Source organism: Solanum stenotomum, chromosome 1 (genome assembly GCF_019186545.1).
Source record: "Solanum stenotomum isolate F172 chromosome 1, ASM1918654v1, whole genome shotgun sequence".
Taxonomy (NCBI): Eukaryota; Viridiplantae; Streptophyta; class Magnoliopsida; order Solanales; family Solanaceae; genus Solanum; species Solanum stenotomum.
In genome coordinates, this window is record NC_064282.1 from 86964378 (window position 1) to 86979482 (window position 15105).

Below are 15105 nucleotides of genomic sequence, written 5' to 3' on the forward strand. Positions count from 1 at the left end.
CAAGTCGTAAGTTAAGACTTATTAATGATTTTAATTCTTGGGGCTGATTTGCTATGTTTTAGGCATCTTTTTGCGCTAAATTTTGGGGTATTAGTTTAGTAAGGTATTTGGGACATTTTCACGAATTTGTTTTCGGGATTCCAATTGTGGGTCCCACAATCCCGTTGTAGACCCAATTTTGGGTCCGTGTCCGAAAAATACTATTTTAGTGTCAACATATTCGTAATGATGAGGTGATTAACCTTTTGGTAGTGGGGAATCATTTGGAGACCGTTCGGAGGGGAAAAGCTCCGGTACCGTGAGTTGGAACACGCATGATCGGCTTTCAGGTAGGCTATGGCTTTCTCTTTGTGAGATGGAGCATGTTTAGGCAATTGTTTATTGATTTGCTTGAGTATGGAGGGATTTGGGTGTCGAGCATGCTAAATTTCTATAATTCCTGCCTTATACCTTATTTCGAGAAATTGTTGGATTATGAAAGCATGACTCTTGATATTATTGAACATCCATACCTTGTGGTGTATATGATAATATTGATTTGAAGTATGTTTGGCCTTAGTCTAGGCTTAGACTAGTGTTTCCATAGACTTGCGAGGTTTCGGATGTTGTTGGGCAGTAGAACTTTTTCCTATGTCGTTTCGGACGGTCAGCTCCTTGTAGACTGATATAACAGACTTGAGTCTGATAGTCTGAGCCTTAGCTAGGCGGTAACTTAGCTTATGACCTTGTATCCTTAATGCCCTGCTTTTCTATCGGCTACAGATACCTGGTTAAAGTCCGTGGTCTAGCTTAATCACTTTTGGATACTTCCTCGGCGAATTGGGGTATATGAGGGTCGGACTGAAATGATTATTTATGGTAATCGGTTTGGTGATATTTCCCGCGACATATGGTTGGATATTTATTCTTAGCTACAACACTCGGTTAGAGTCCGTGGTCCAACTTACTTATGTCCATGCTTAGCTATAGTACCCGGTTAGAGTCCGTGGTCCAGCTTACCTTTGATCTGATTGTGGCTACAGTACCCGGTTCGAGTCCGTGGTCCAGCCCACCCGTGCCCAACCTTTGGCTACAGCACCCGGTTCGAGTCCGTGGTCCAGCCCATATAGGTTGACTCATTAGCTATAGTACCCGGTTCGAGTCCGTGGTCCAGCTTGCACGTGGTGCATTCCCAATTCCTTATTGAAGCTTCAATTTAGTCTTTGATTACTCTCATCTGTAGGTTGAGGTTTTGGAGGTTGGAGATGTTCCGATTAAAGTCCGGGACGTAATGAGATCTTGGAATATAATTAGGAATGGTTCAGTTAAAGTCCGGAAATTGGTAATATTGTGATAGACCTTCTAGCTCCATTCTTTTACTTCAACTGCCAGTGCATCTGCCGGGCTTATGGGGTCCGTGCAGGTGGTTTCTTTTATTGTGCACGAGCGTACCCGTCGGGTTTATGGGAGCCCGACGGAGTTAGTTAGATTCCTTGTCTTTGTTGCCTGTACGCTCGTGTACATACCCACATTTACTACTCTTTTGCCCTTGATTGTGACCCTTTATTCGCATTTCAGTTTACTTTTGATTATCTTGCTCAGTCGGCCTGATGCCTACTGGGTACCTGTTGTTTTGATACTCATTCTACACTCTGCATCTATTTTTGTGATGCAGGTCCGAGTACTAGCTGCCGACGTTGATTCGAGCCAGCTGCGGTCGTGATCGGATGTAAGGGTGAACACACAACGTCCTAGATTTGCCCGTCTCCTTCTGTACTTACTTTTGCTTGTCTTTTGCCTTTTTAGACAGCTTGTTTCTATAGTCCACTTTTAGGACTTGTACTTTTGTTAGCAGCTCTGTACTTGTGACTTCTAGGTTTTGGGAGGAATTCATTTTGTGTATATATGTCTAGTCGCTTCTGCCCATTCATTGCATGTTCTTGTTATATTTATTACTATTTTAGCTTGATTGGTTGGTTTTCTACCCTAACATCCCATTACTTTGAGTTCCGGGATATGGGTCGGCTTGCCTACTGGTGGGTTATATAGTAGGCGCCATCATGACCTGAGAAATTGGGTCGTGACAAAGAGGGTCTAGTTCGAGGGTTTCCAACAAGATGGTATGTCAATCGTAGAGTATGAGGGTAAATTTCATGCCTTGGCTACGCATGCTTCGATGATACTTCCCACTGAGGCTGAGAAGGTTTTCCGTTCCAGAAAGTGGTAGATGATGCTAAGGAGTTAGAGATTATTTGACGTGAGGGATTTGAGCAGCGTAAGGGAAAGAGAGCGTGTCATTCAGGTGATTATGGTGGTGCTCCACCAAAGATTTAATGTTACTCAGTGAGAGGTTATCACTCTAAGTCTAGCAGATCGATTCATGCTGTTATACCAGCGTTTAAGGCTGATTACACTGGATATAGTTCTTCGAGTTCAGTGCATACTTCACAGGCAGACCTGTAGGTCGTGGAGGGCATTCTGGTCATTCAGGTTCCTCTCATCCACCTACGTCTTATAGGGGTTATTTTGAGTGTGGTGATATGGGACACTTTGTGAGAGATTACCCTAAGACCAGACGTGGTGGCTCGTATCAGGGTTCTCAGGCTTCAACTTTCAGGGCTGCATAACCTTTAACTAAGGGAGGTGTACAGAGTGACAGAGGTGGTTCTCATTCAGGTAGAGGTTGTTCTCCTTCTGGTCGAGGTGGTGGTCGTGGGGGTTCACAATCTGAGGGCGTTCGTTCTCACTATTATGCTTTTCCAGGTAGTCCAAAGGCTGAGACTTTAGATGTTGTTATCACAGGTATTATTCTGGTTTGTCATCGACCAACTACTATATTATTTGATCCAGGATCTACTTAATCTTATGTGTCCACATATTTTGCTTCGAGTCTGGATATATTAGGTGAGTCTCTTGATTTGCCGATACATGTTTCTACTCCTGTTAGGGATTTTATAGTGGTAGATCGGGTGTATTGACTGTGTATAGTTACCTTGATGGGATATGACACTCACACAGATTTAAAAGTCTTAGGTATGGTAGATTTTGATGTGATTCTTGATATGGATTGGTTTTCTCCTCATCACGTAATTTTAAATTGTCATGCCAAGACAGTTACATTAGCTATGCCTGGAATTCCTATAGTAGAATGGAGTGGTTCTCTTCGTCACCCTCTTAAAGGGGTGATATCATTTCTTAAGGCTCATCACGTGGTAGTGAGGGGATTTTTGGCTTACTTAGAGCACATTCGAGATACTAGTGTTGAGACTTATATGCTTGAGTCTATTCTGGTGGTGAGTGAATTTTCGAAGGTATTTTCAATAGATTTACCAGGTCTTACGCCTGATCATGATATTGATTTTTGTATTGACGTAGAACCAAGACTCAACCTATTTCCATTCCTCTTTATCGTATGGCACCGACCAAATTGAAAGAGTGGAAAGAATAGTTGCAGAATTTGTTGAGCAAGGGTTTTATAAGACCAAGTGTATCTCATTGGGGTGCTCCAGTGTTATTTATTAAAAACAAAGATGGTTCCATGCGTATGTGTATCGACTATCAACAGTTGAACAAGGTTACCATCAGAAATAAGTACTCGATACCTCGTATTGATGATTTATTTAATCAGCTGCAAGGTGCTTCAGTTTTCTCTAATATTGACTTGAGATCCGGTTATCATCAGCTGAAGGTTAGGGCAGAGGATATCCCTAAGACAACTTTTCGGACACGATATGGCCACAATGAGTTTTTGGTGATGTCTTTTTGGTTGACTAATGCCCCAACAACTTTTATGGACTTGCTGAATGTAGTGTTCAGACCGTACTTGGGTTCATTTGTTATTGTCTTCATAGATGATATATTGATATACTCTCGTAGTAAGGAGGAACATGAGCATCATTTGAGGATTGTGCTTGGGATTCTGAAGGACAAGAAGCTCTATGCAATGTTTTCAAAGTGTGAGTTTTGGCTTAGTTTGGTAGCATTCTTGGGATATGTAGTGTCCAAGAAAGGTATTATGGTGGATCCTAAGAAGATTGAGACAGTTCGAGATTGGGTCAGACCTACTTCAGTTACGGAGATTCGGAGTTTCTTAGGCCTTGCAGGTTATTTCGATGATTTGTAGAGGGGTTCTCATCCATTGCATCCCCATTAACTAGATTGACCCAGAAAGAAGTGTCTTTTCAGTGGTCTGATGAGTGTGAGGTGAGTTTCCAAAATCTCAAGACTTTATTGACTATTGCTCTGATTTTAACTCTACCCGTAAAGGGAGAGGGTTTTATTGTATATTGTGATACTTCTCAGATTGGTCTTGGTTGTGTATTGATGAAGAAGAGGAAGGTGATAGCTTACACTTCAAGGCAGTTGAAGGTTAATGAGAAGAACTACCCTACTCATTACTTTGAGTTGGCAGTTGTAGTGTTTACATTGAAAATTTGGAGGCATTACCTTTATGGGGTACATTGTGAGGTGTTCACGGATCATCGTAGTCTCCAGTATGTATTCAATCAGAGGGATCTCAATTTGAGCCAGCGGAGATGGTTGGAGTTGCTTCAAGACTACGACATGACTATTCTTTATCATCCAGGCAAGGCAAATGTGGTAGCAGATGCCTTGAGTCGAAAGGTGGTAAGTATGGGTAGTCTAGCCTTGTTATAGGTTAGCGAGACTCCTTTTGCTAGGGATATCCAGTCCTTGGCTAATAGCTTTGTGAGGCTTAATATTTCAGAATCTAGTATGGTTTTGGCTTATGTGGAGGCCAGGTCATCCTTGTTGGAGAAAATTCTGACACAACAATTTGATGATGTTGATTTATGTAAGATTCGAGAGAAGGTGTCAAAAGGAGAAGCCAAGGATACAATTCTTGATAGTGAGGGAGTTTTGAGGATAAAAGGTCGTATTTGTATTCCACGGACAGGTGATTTGACTAGACTGATCATGGAGGAGGCACATAGTTCGAGGTACTCCATTCATCCGGGGGTTACTAATATGTATCATGACTTGAAGCAGCACTATTGGTGGTGTCATATAAAGAGGGACATAGTAGATTTTGTATCTCGATGTTTGAATTGTCAGCAAGTAAAGTATGAACACCAAAAGCCTGGAGGTATAACTCAAATGATGCTCATACCTAAGTGGGAGCATATTACTATGGACTTTGTGGTAGGGTTGCCACGTACCTTGGGTAAATTTGACGTTATATGGGTCATTGTGGATCGATTGACTAAGTCTGTACACTTCGTACCAGTTTAGACTACCTATAATTTAGAGAAGTTAGACAAGATCTATATTCGGAAGATAGTTTGTTTGCATGGGGTTCTCATTTCTACTATTTCAGATTGTGGCACACAATTTACATCTTATTTCTGACGATCTATGCAGAAAGAGTTGGGCACTTGGGTGGATCTTAATACAGTTTTTCACCCTAAGACAGATGGTCAGTCTGAACAGACTATTCAGGTTCTTGAGGACATGTTGCAGGTGTGTGTGATCGACTTCGGTGGTCATTGGGATCAGTTTTTGCCTATAGCGGAGTTATAGTTACCATTCGATCATAAAGATGGCACCATTTGAGGTTTTGTATGGTAGGAGATGTCGATCTCGAATTGATTGGTTTGATGCATTTGAGGTTAGACCGTGGGGTACATATTTGCTGAGGGAGTCCTTGGACAATGTCAAGTTAATCCAAGATAGACTTCTCATGGCTCAGAGTAGGCAAAAAAGTTATGTAGATCAAAAGGTTCGTGATTTGGAGTTCATGGTTGGAGAGCAGGTTCTATTGAAGGTTTCGCCCATGAATGGTGTGATGAGATTTGGAAAGAAGGGCAAGTTGATCCCAAGGTATATTGGTCCTTTCGAAATCGTTGAGCGTATTGGTGAGGTGGCGTATGAGTTGTCTTTGCCACCTGATTTGTCGGGTGTTCACCCCGTCTTTCATATTTCGATGTTGACAAAGTATCATCAGGGTGGTTCTTGTGTGATTCAATGAGATTAAGTGTTACTTGATCAGAATTTGACTTTTGAGGAGGAGCCGGTAACCATTTTGGATAGGCAAATTCGAAAGTTGAGGTCGAAAGAGATTTCTTCAGTAAAGGTTCAATGGAAGCATCGTCTAGTGGAGGAGGCTACATGGGAGACCGAGTCAGACATGAGGAGTAAATATCCTTAGCTTTTTAAGCATTCAGGTGCGTTCTTTTCCTTTACCGTTCGAGGACGAACGTTTGTTTAAGTGGTAGGTGATGTAACGACCCGCTAGGACGTTTTGAGAACTAGGACTATTTTGACTCTTCCCATAAGAATTTTAAATGGAAATTTTGAACTATTCGATAACTACGATTATTTAATTAGCAGGTATTTATTAAATAAAATAAATTAGTTGGTAGTTAATGGGCTAAGTCCATAATTTATTTTAATATCCAAGTAATTTGGTGGCATTCACAGCTGAGGCATCTGAAATTGAAGAAGAAGTTGATGAAAATCAAGGCGAAGGATTGGCCCTCATAATCTAGGAGTGAGAAAAATGCTTAGACAAAGAAGACAGAGACCTCAACAGGACTTCAAGAACAATGATTTCAAAAGGAATGAGGATCAATGCTACTATTGTGGAAAACCAAGACACATTAAACAAAACTGCCTAGAACAAAGAAGAAGAAGAAGAAGAAACAATCGAAGAAACGAAGATCCAAAAAGTCTCGGAGCATGGGATCAAGGAGAAAAAACCGACGATGATCATGATGAAATGGAAAATCTATGTTTCATGGCACTAGGTGAAACAAGTGAGGTAAGACTCTTTGATTGTCCTAATTGTAATGATTTACAAAATTCTATGGACATGGTTGCTGATGAATTACAGAAAGTTATTGACGAATATAATAAAATTGCTCAAGAAAAGAAAGATTGGCAGATTCTTCTCGAAGCAAGTCAGATTGAAGTCGACTTACTAACAGAAGAACTGGAGGAAGTAAAAATGGAGCTAAATAGTGTCAGGAAATCTTTCAGTCATAGTTCTGTCAGAACTAACACATCTATTCTCAACAAGAGAAGATCTCCAAATCAAAGTTCCAACAGATCAAATAGATCTATATTAAGTTCTCACTCTCCTGATAATTCTGCTAAAATTACTTATTATACTTGTGGAGAATTTGGTCACAAATCTTTTAACTGTAGAAAATATTCTTCTGGAAAATGGATCTGGACACCAAAAGTTACTAATCATCAAGGACCCAAAAATACTTGGGTACCTAAAATAAACTAATATTGTTGTCTTGCAAGAGCGATCTAAGAAAACCTACAGAAAAAGAATATGGGTGCTTGACAGTGGATGCTCCAGATATATGTGCGGAAACAAAGAAAACTTCAAAACTATAAAAAGGATCGATGAAAGATGTGTTAGATTTGGAGACAATGCTAAAGGGGAAGTAACCGGAGTCGGAACTATCACTCTCAGCTCATCATGTCATCTAATTGAAGTGTATCTGGTTGAAGGACTCAAACATAATCTCCTAAGCATTAGTCAACTATGTGATGCTGGATTTCAAGTTACCTTTAATACAGCCAGTTGCATCATCAAACATCCTGAGAAAAGGCTCACCATTATCTAAGATCGAGTTAATAAAATATATGTCCTAAATAATGTTGATTTTCCTTCTCTTACATGTCTTACTGCAGTTACAAGTGATCTTTGTCTATGGCATCGAAAGCTTAGACACGCAAGTATGCATGCCCTCGAGAAACTATCTAGACTTGAACTAGTAATTGGCCTACCAAAACTAAAGTTTGAGAAAAATCATGTGTGTGACGCATGTCAGCTGGGTAAGCAGACTCGTTCATCATTTAAAGGGAAAGATATTTATTCTGTCGAAGAGTACAAAGAGAAGCAGGTTACTTCATCACAACTATTCATAGTGATCATGGTGGCGAATTTGAAAACAAAGTGTTTGAAGATTTTTGCGCTCAAAATGGGTTCACTCAAAACTTCTCCTCACCCAGATCACCTCAGTAAATTGGAGTTGTGGAAAGGAAAAATCGTTCATTACAAGATACAACAAGAACCATGTTGTTAGATAGAAATCTCCCTGATCACTTTTGGGCAGAAGCTGTAAGTACTGGTTGTCATATTCTCAACAGGTGTCTCATCAGACCAATACTAGAAGACTTCTTATGAACTCTGTAGAGGAAAGAAACCAAACATTAGCTACTTCCATCCTTTTGGCAGTAAATGTTTCATTCATAACAATGGTAAGAACAATCTCGGTAAGTTTGATCCAAGAAGCGATGAAGTTATTTTCTTGGGGTGTGCACCTCTTAGAAGAGCTTTTCAAGTCTTTAATAAAAGAACTTTAAGTGTTGAAGAATTTGTTCATGTAGTATTTGATGAAACTAACCCAAGAGTTCAGGAAAGTGAAGCTAGTGTTGATGAAGTTATTGTTGTCCAACCAACTGAAGATATCACAAAGGTCACTCTTGTCCAACCAACTGAAGATATCTCAAAGGTCACTCTTGAACCTAACACTGACAAGTCAGCTACTACAGAGGTGGAGTTGACTACACCAATCGATAAGGTCAACATTCCTAGAGAATGGAGGCATAATGCTAGCTATCCTGAGAATTACATTCTTGGGAAACCTGATGACAAAATACAAACAAGGTCTTCTATCATAAAACAAACCTCAGTGGCTCTTATATCTCAAATGGAACCTAAGCGAATAAATGAAGCTATGAAAGATGAGTCATGGGTACATGCAATGAAATAAGAACCTGATCAATTCGAAAGAAATCAAGTACGGACCCTCATCGAAAGACCAAAAAATTGCTCAGTAATCGGAACCAAATGGGTGTTTCGTAACAAGTTGGATAAAGTGGTAAACTTATTCATAACAAAGCAAGATTGGTTGCTTAAGGTTACTCTCAACATGAAGGTATTGACTACGATAAAACTTTTGCTCATGTAGCAAGGTTAGAATCCATTCGTATTTTACTTGCATATGCATCCTTTAAGCGTTTTAAACTTTTTCAAATGGATGCAAAAAGAGTGCCTTTTTAAACGGTTTTTATAAAAGAAGAAGTTTTCCTCAAACAGCCTCCCGGGTTTGAAAACCTTTCTTTCCCTGATTTTGTGTACAAGCTTTCCAAAGAGTTTTATGGCCTGAAACAGGCACCAAAAGCATGGTATGAGAGACTTAGTACCTTTTTACTTCAAAATAATTTTCAAAGGGAGAAAATTGATACAACTCTTTTTACTCAAAGATCTGGTTTATATATTCTCATTGTTCAAATTTATGTTGACGACATTATTTTTGGTAGTTCTAACTCCTCTTTGTGTGAGAATTTTGCAAAATCTTATGAAAGGAGAATTTGAAATGAGCGTAATGGGAGAGCTCACATTCTTCTGTGGACTACAAATCAAGCAGTCGTCTAATGGAATTTTCATTAGTCAAACCAAGTATACAAAAGAGCTAATAAAAAAATTCGGACTCAAAGAAGGAAAAGCTTTTGGGACTCCCATGAGTCCTTCCACATGTCTCGAAACAGATGCACCGGGAAAAGACGTGGACGAAAAACTGTATCGAGGAATGGTTGGCTCAATACTATATCTTACTGCAAGTCGACCACACATCATGTTTAGTGTATACAAATATGCACGATTTCAAGCCGCTCCAAAATAATCTCATCTCTCTACAGTAAAGCGAATCATTCACTATCTGATTAGCACCACTGAAATGGGTCTATGGTATCCTCATTCATCTCACTTTGATTTAATTGGTTATTCAGATGTTGATTTTGCAAGTGACAAAAATGATCGGAAAAGTACAAGTGGAACATGTCAAATTTTAGGACAATCCCTAATTTCTTGGCATAACAAAAAACAAACCTTTGTTGCTCTTTCTACAACAGAAGAATATCTAGCCGTGGGAAGCTGTGGTACCCAACTATTATGGATGATGCATCAATTACTTGATTATGACTTGTCTTTCGAAGTAGTTCCTATTTTTTGTGATAATACCAGCGCTATTAATCTTTCTAAATATATTATGCTTCATTCCAGGGCTAAGCATATTGATATTAAGCATCATTTTATTCGAGATCATGTTGAAAATGGTGGTTTTTTGTTGGAATTTGTTGATTCTAAAAATTAATTAGTGGATATTTTCACAAAACCATTACTTGAAGAGAGATTTTGTTTCCTTCGAAACCGCCTGGGTATTACTATTTTTGCTTCATAATTTCCATAAATTGCTTATTCGTTAATTGTTTTTCCTTATTCATTGTGTTACTAATTAATTTCTTTCCTTGTTCAGTGTGTCCATCATTACCTTCCTCATTTTTCTCTTTTCCATAATAGTCCTTTCCCTTCCATCTTTTCACCTTCTAACCTTCTTGACTTTTCCGCTTCTCTTAAAACCCCTTCGTCTCCTCTCTCTCTCTTCTACTTATTTTTCATATCTGTTTCTCTTCTCCCGCATCTCACAATACCTAAGACTCGCTCCATGGCCTCTCTAAAAGCTCCGCTCATCTTTCTGTAAATTCCCCAGATGTTCTCTCTTTGTCTTTCGACTCGTCTAGTGATTCTCTTGCCTCCCCTTCGTGTCGACTAAGCGAAAAGCACCTGCTGCAAAGAAGAAGGGTCAGAATAAACCCAGACCAAACACTTCTGGGACTCTCTCTCCAATGGATATGCATCGATTTTGGGGTATGGAACAAAAGAACAGGTATGACAAATTTAAGTAGTTCCTGACAGGGTGGTTAATCTCAGTCAGCTGTGAGACTCAAATTGTCCAGTAAGTTCATTTCTTAAGGCTCAAAAACTCTCTTTATTTTTTACCCTTAGTGGTCTTGAATTATTGGAGGATGTTGTTCGGTTATTCTATGCTAATCTTCGTATTTCTAGCGACAACAGTGAGTTGGAAACCCTCGTGTTGGGTACTCGTATTATCATAAATGAATCACTATTTGAGGATGTGTTTGGCACCAATTTTTTTGGTGTGATTCAGTACATGAATGGTCCATGGCCTGAGGATTTTGAAGTGACTCTTGAAATTGCTAAGATCACCGTGGTTGAACCCGGCGCAAACCTGTCTGATTTTGGTCCTCTTTCTTTGTGTTTTGAACATCGCATTTTAGCACATATTATTGCTACTACTCTCTTGCCTAGGAAAGGTTCTCTAAGCAACATCTCTAACAGAGAAGTGTTTGTCCGTTACTGCTTGCTTCAGAAATATCGAATCAATTGGGTTGCTTGGTTTAAGGAGTACATGTGGGAAAGTTCTGAGGAATCTAATCCTTCTGCCAATTTACCATATGGCCTGCTCATCTCATGAATCTTAGTGGACAGATTAAACCCATTGTCATCAATGCAACTTATGATTCTCGCACTTTCTCGAGTATGGGATATGTAGAGGTAGGAAACAGATGGGTTAAGAAGGACTCTATACAAGAAAGAGTAGATATTGCCAATCCAACTAAGATATATGCAGAGTCGGCTGCTCTCCTATTTCAGGAATCTGATCAACTCAAAACTCGCATCCTTGATGTGGAACGTGGACTGGAAACTCTTCATGATGCCGTCGAGAAGGTATTCCGGCTTCAGAAAGACACCAGTACAGATGTAGGTAAGCTTCGAATTTCAATGAATGGGATTAAGCAGGAAGGTATCTTAACCGGCAACAAGTTGATCAGGCAAGTCGATTCTCTCAAGAATGGAGTCGACTCTTCCAACAATGAGCTTGCAATCTCTGTTCAGAACTCCTACTCAAGCTTATCTAAGACTTTGGAATGCTCCTACAACTTGTTCAATGAAAAGGATATCAATACCATGAAGTACTTCTGGGTAAAATCATTAGTTCTATGCTTCTCTTGCAACTTTGAACAATTTTTCATAGGGGTATGTCCCTATCTCTTTTGGACTGTACTATGAAGGCTTTGTGCCTTCCTACTCTACCTTTACTTTAGTTCTGTTTATATGCTTTCTAGTTTGTGCTCTCTCTTGCTCTTTCTTTTTTATTATGCCGAAAGGGGAGAATGGTTCTCACTGTTACAGGAGAAAATAAAGTCAGGGGGAGCTATAGATAGGGGGAGCTTCAGCATATCAGGGAAGTCTTATTATCTCTTTAAACTTATTAAGTCAGTTGTCATTATCAAAAAGGGAGAGATGTTAGCCTCATGTAATCAAGAAGTTTTAATAATGAAAACACTTAACTGACTTACTATCTATTACAGGAAAAGAAATAGAACTAAGTCAAGCACAAAAGATGCCTAAGGAAAAGAATCTTCTGAAAGAGTCAAGAACATAAGAAAGGAAAGGGAATATCTATTTAAATCAATCAAGACAAGTCTGCACATAACAAAGGCCATATACAAGGAAACAAGAATAGCGAAAGAAGAAGATATTCACTTAATCAATCTAGGAGTTCAATAGGCATCTATCAAAGAATATAATTAAGGAAACAAGATCAGCCAAAATCAGTATCGAAGGAAGAAGTCAGTAGCAAGGAAGGAAGTCAAGATGATAAAGATCAAGACAAGAATCAAGAGATCATCATACAAGGAAGGACTCGATTTGCTCATGCACATATATAATATGGACATGACCCAGCAAATCAATCAGGATCGAATCAAGGATATCATCAATAATCCTTGATTCAAATACCCTTGGGTTCCCGCAAAAGACCAAAGCTATTTAAACCTCTCTCAGCCATAGTTGTGAAGCACGCAACTAACTTGAACTTATATTGTAATCTTATTTCATCTTTCATAAAACATTTGTATACATGAGTGAACAATTGTAAAAGAAAAAGAGAAAGAAAGATTATGAGTGTAGGTTATACAAGTAGAGGTAGTGTCGACATAGAAGCTCTAATTTGCATATCAGACAGGACTTGAAGATTACACTTCTTGTACAACCAAGTTCGCAACAAGCTCTAAAGGAAACCTTTGAAACCCAAGGGGACTGCACTAGGCACCACATCGGTGTTCCGAACCAGTATAAAAACATCCCGTGTCAATTTACTTTCAGTACCTTATCTTGTTTTATATTGTGAAAGTAACTTGCATGTGAGTCAACTACTCCTCACAGGAAGTCGACTAAACGAATTTTTAATTCACCCCCCCCCCTCCCCTCTTAACTTTCATTCTGGAGTTGTGGTGAGCTGCTTGGCTATTCCGTAGCACACACCTCCCTCTATTTTATGGTTTATTCTGTTGCTTTTGTTTTCAGATAGGATATCTCTTTTGTTTACGCTTGTCATTTTAGTTTCAGACTTGCACCATATTTAGAAGCTCATGTACTTATGACACCAATTCTTGGGTGGCATTTTAGCTTTCTACATTTCGTATTTATAAAGAACTTAGTGTTGGAGATTTTAACTCGTTGTTTACCGTTTTACCTTCTTAGTTAGTTAAAATTGGTAAATTACGTTGGGTTGGATTACCTATTGGTTGGGAACATAGGTGTCATCACAACTTGTGAATTTGGGTCTTAACATCAACATTCCTACTTCTTCCGTACTGCCATAGGATTGTGGCATATCTTTGACGATGGTACTTTGCATCAATATCAATGAGACCCATATCAAAAACTCTATTTCTAATATATTCATGAGATAGACATGTGTACATACCACAATCACTGAAACAACATTGAAGAAAAAAATAATTTTGAAAAAAAAAAATGAATTAATTATTATGAACAAATCACAAAAAGATAGGAATACATATAAATTTCATATAGATTTTATCCCCATTTCACCAACTTCAATCGAAAAATAATTTAAATACAACTGTGGAAAAGTCATACCAGATTTATATAAATTGTATGCCAATGCACAAATATATTAATACAAAATCATACCAACTACATAGTATATAAATTTCATGACAAAAATATACTCAATCTGATCATATACAACTTTACTGGGCTTCGTTTCTTCTTGAGAGTGGTAACACTTTTGTTCGGCGGATTTGCATTCCTGTTGGTCGACAGCGTTTGAGTCAAGATGTTAAAAGATGGAGCCTCAATTTCAACATTAGAAACCCCTTCTAACGAATTTGGACTCTTTCTAAGTATATGCTGATGTTTTTTATTCTTCGACATATTTTTTTGTCAACCTAAACTCTTGATTCTTTGTATTTGTGTAGAAGATTTGTCCTTCGTTTGTGTGTACAAAAAACAAGAATGAAGATGATGAGAGAGAAAGATTTACCGTTTCTTCTTTTGAATGTACAAAGAAAAAGAATGATGATGGTGAGAGAGAAAGATCTACCGTTTGAGTAAACATTGAACGTAGGGGTAGGGGTACTGGTTTAGCGTGTGAGTAAGAAAGAAACTAGTGGAGGTGGGTGGTTGATGTGTGAACAGTAAAAGAATCCCTAAAAAGGTGTAATAGATAATTACCATTGATTCCCACTTATTAATTTTATTTATCTCACCTATTAATTAAAATATAATTATAAAGACTAATTATTTAACTAAGTGGAATTAATTGATTTATAAATAAAAAATGATTTGTTATAACTTGCAATTAAAATGTTATAAGTAGTAATATTTAAGAGTAGATTTAAAACCTATAATATAACTCCTTAAATAGATGTGTGGGGTGATTTTTCCATTTTTAAATGAGCTTAAAAAATTATATCCCAACCCTACCCTAATAACGGGTTGGGTTGGGCCAACCCCATGGGCTAAGCCCATTTTGATGGCTCTACTTATGTATGATGGAGTCTTTTAAAACATAATTCATATTAAATTTGAAAAAATTATTTAAAATCAGAAATTAAAATTATTTTAAATCTGAAAATTTATTTAAATCTAAAAATACTTTGATCTTAAACAGCAAAAAAAAAATATATATATATATAACCGTACCAATATTTTATTTTATTTTTAAAAAATACATATATAACTATCCCAATAATGCTGCTAAAATTTAGGAATAACAAGTTTATATTTACATTTACATTAATTTTAAAAAATAAATCAGTTTAGCGTATTGTTATGTAAACTACATTTCTACAAAATATCTGGTAGATAATTGCATGTACGAATAATGATGCTATAATTTTGGAATTTAAAATATATTGCATGTACAAATAAAATACTATGATTTATTTTTTATTTTTTAATTGAAATATAGG

At 37.9% G+C, this 15105-nt stretch overlaps 1 protein-coding gene across 1 annotated transcript; it reads left to right on the forward strand.

Annotated features, from left to right (window-relative positions):
* Positions 1-5536: 5536 nt before the first annotated feature.
* LOC125858209 (uncharacterized) lies at positions 5537-6145 on the forward strand. The gene is made up of 2 exons (XM_049537926.1): positions 5537-5905; positions 5987-6145. Exons 1-2 carry the CDS (start codon positions 5537-5539, stop codon positions 6143-6145), a joined length of 528 nt encoding a protein of 175 aa, XP_049393883.1.
* The last annotated feature ends 8960 nt before the right edge of the window (positions 6146-15105 follow it).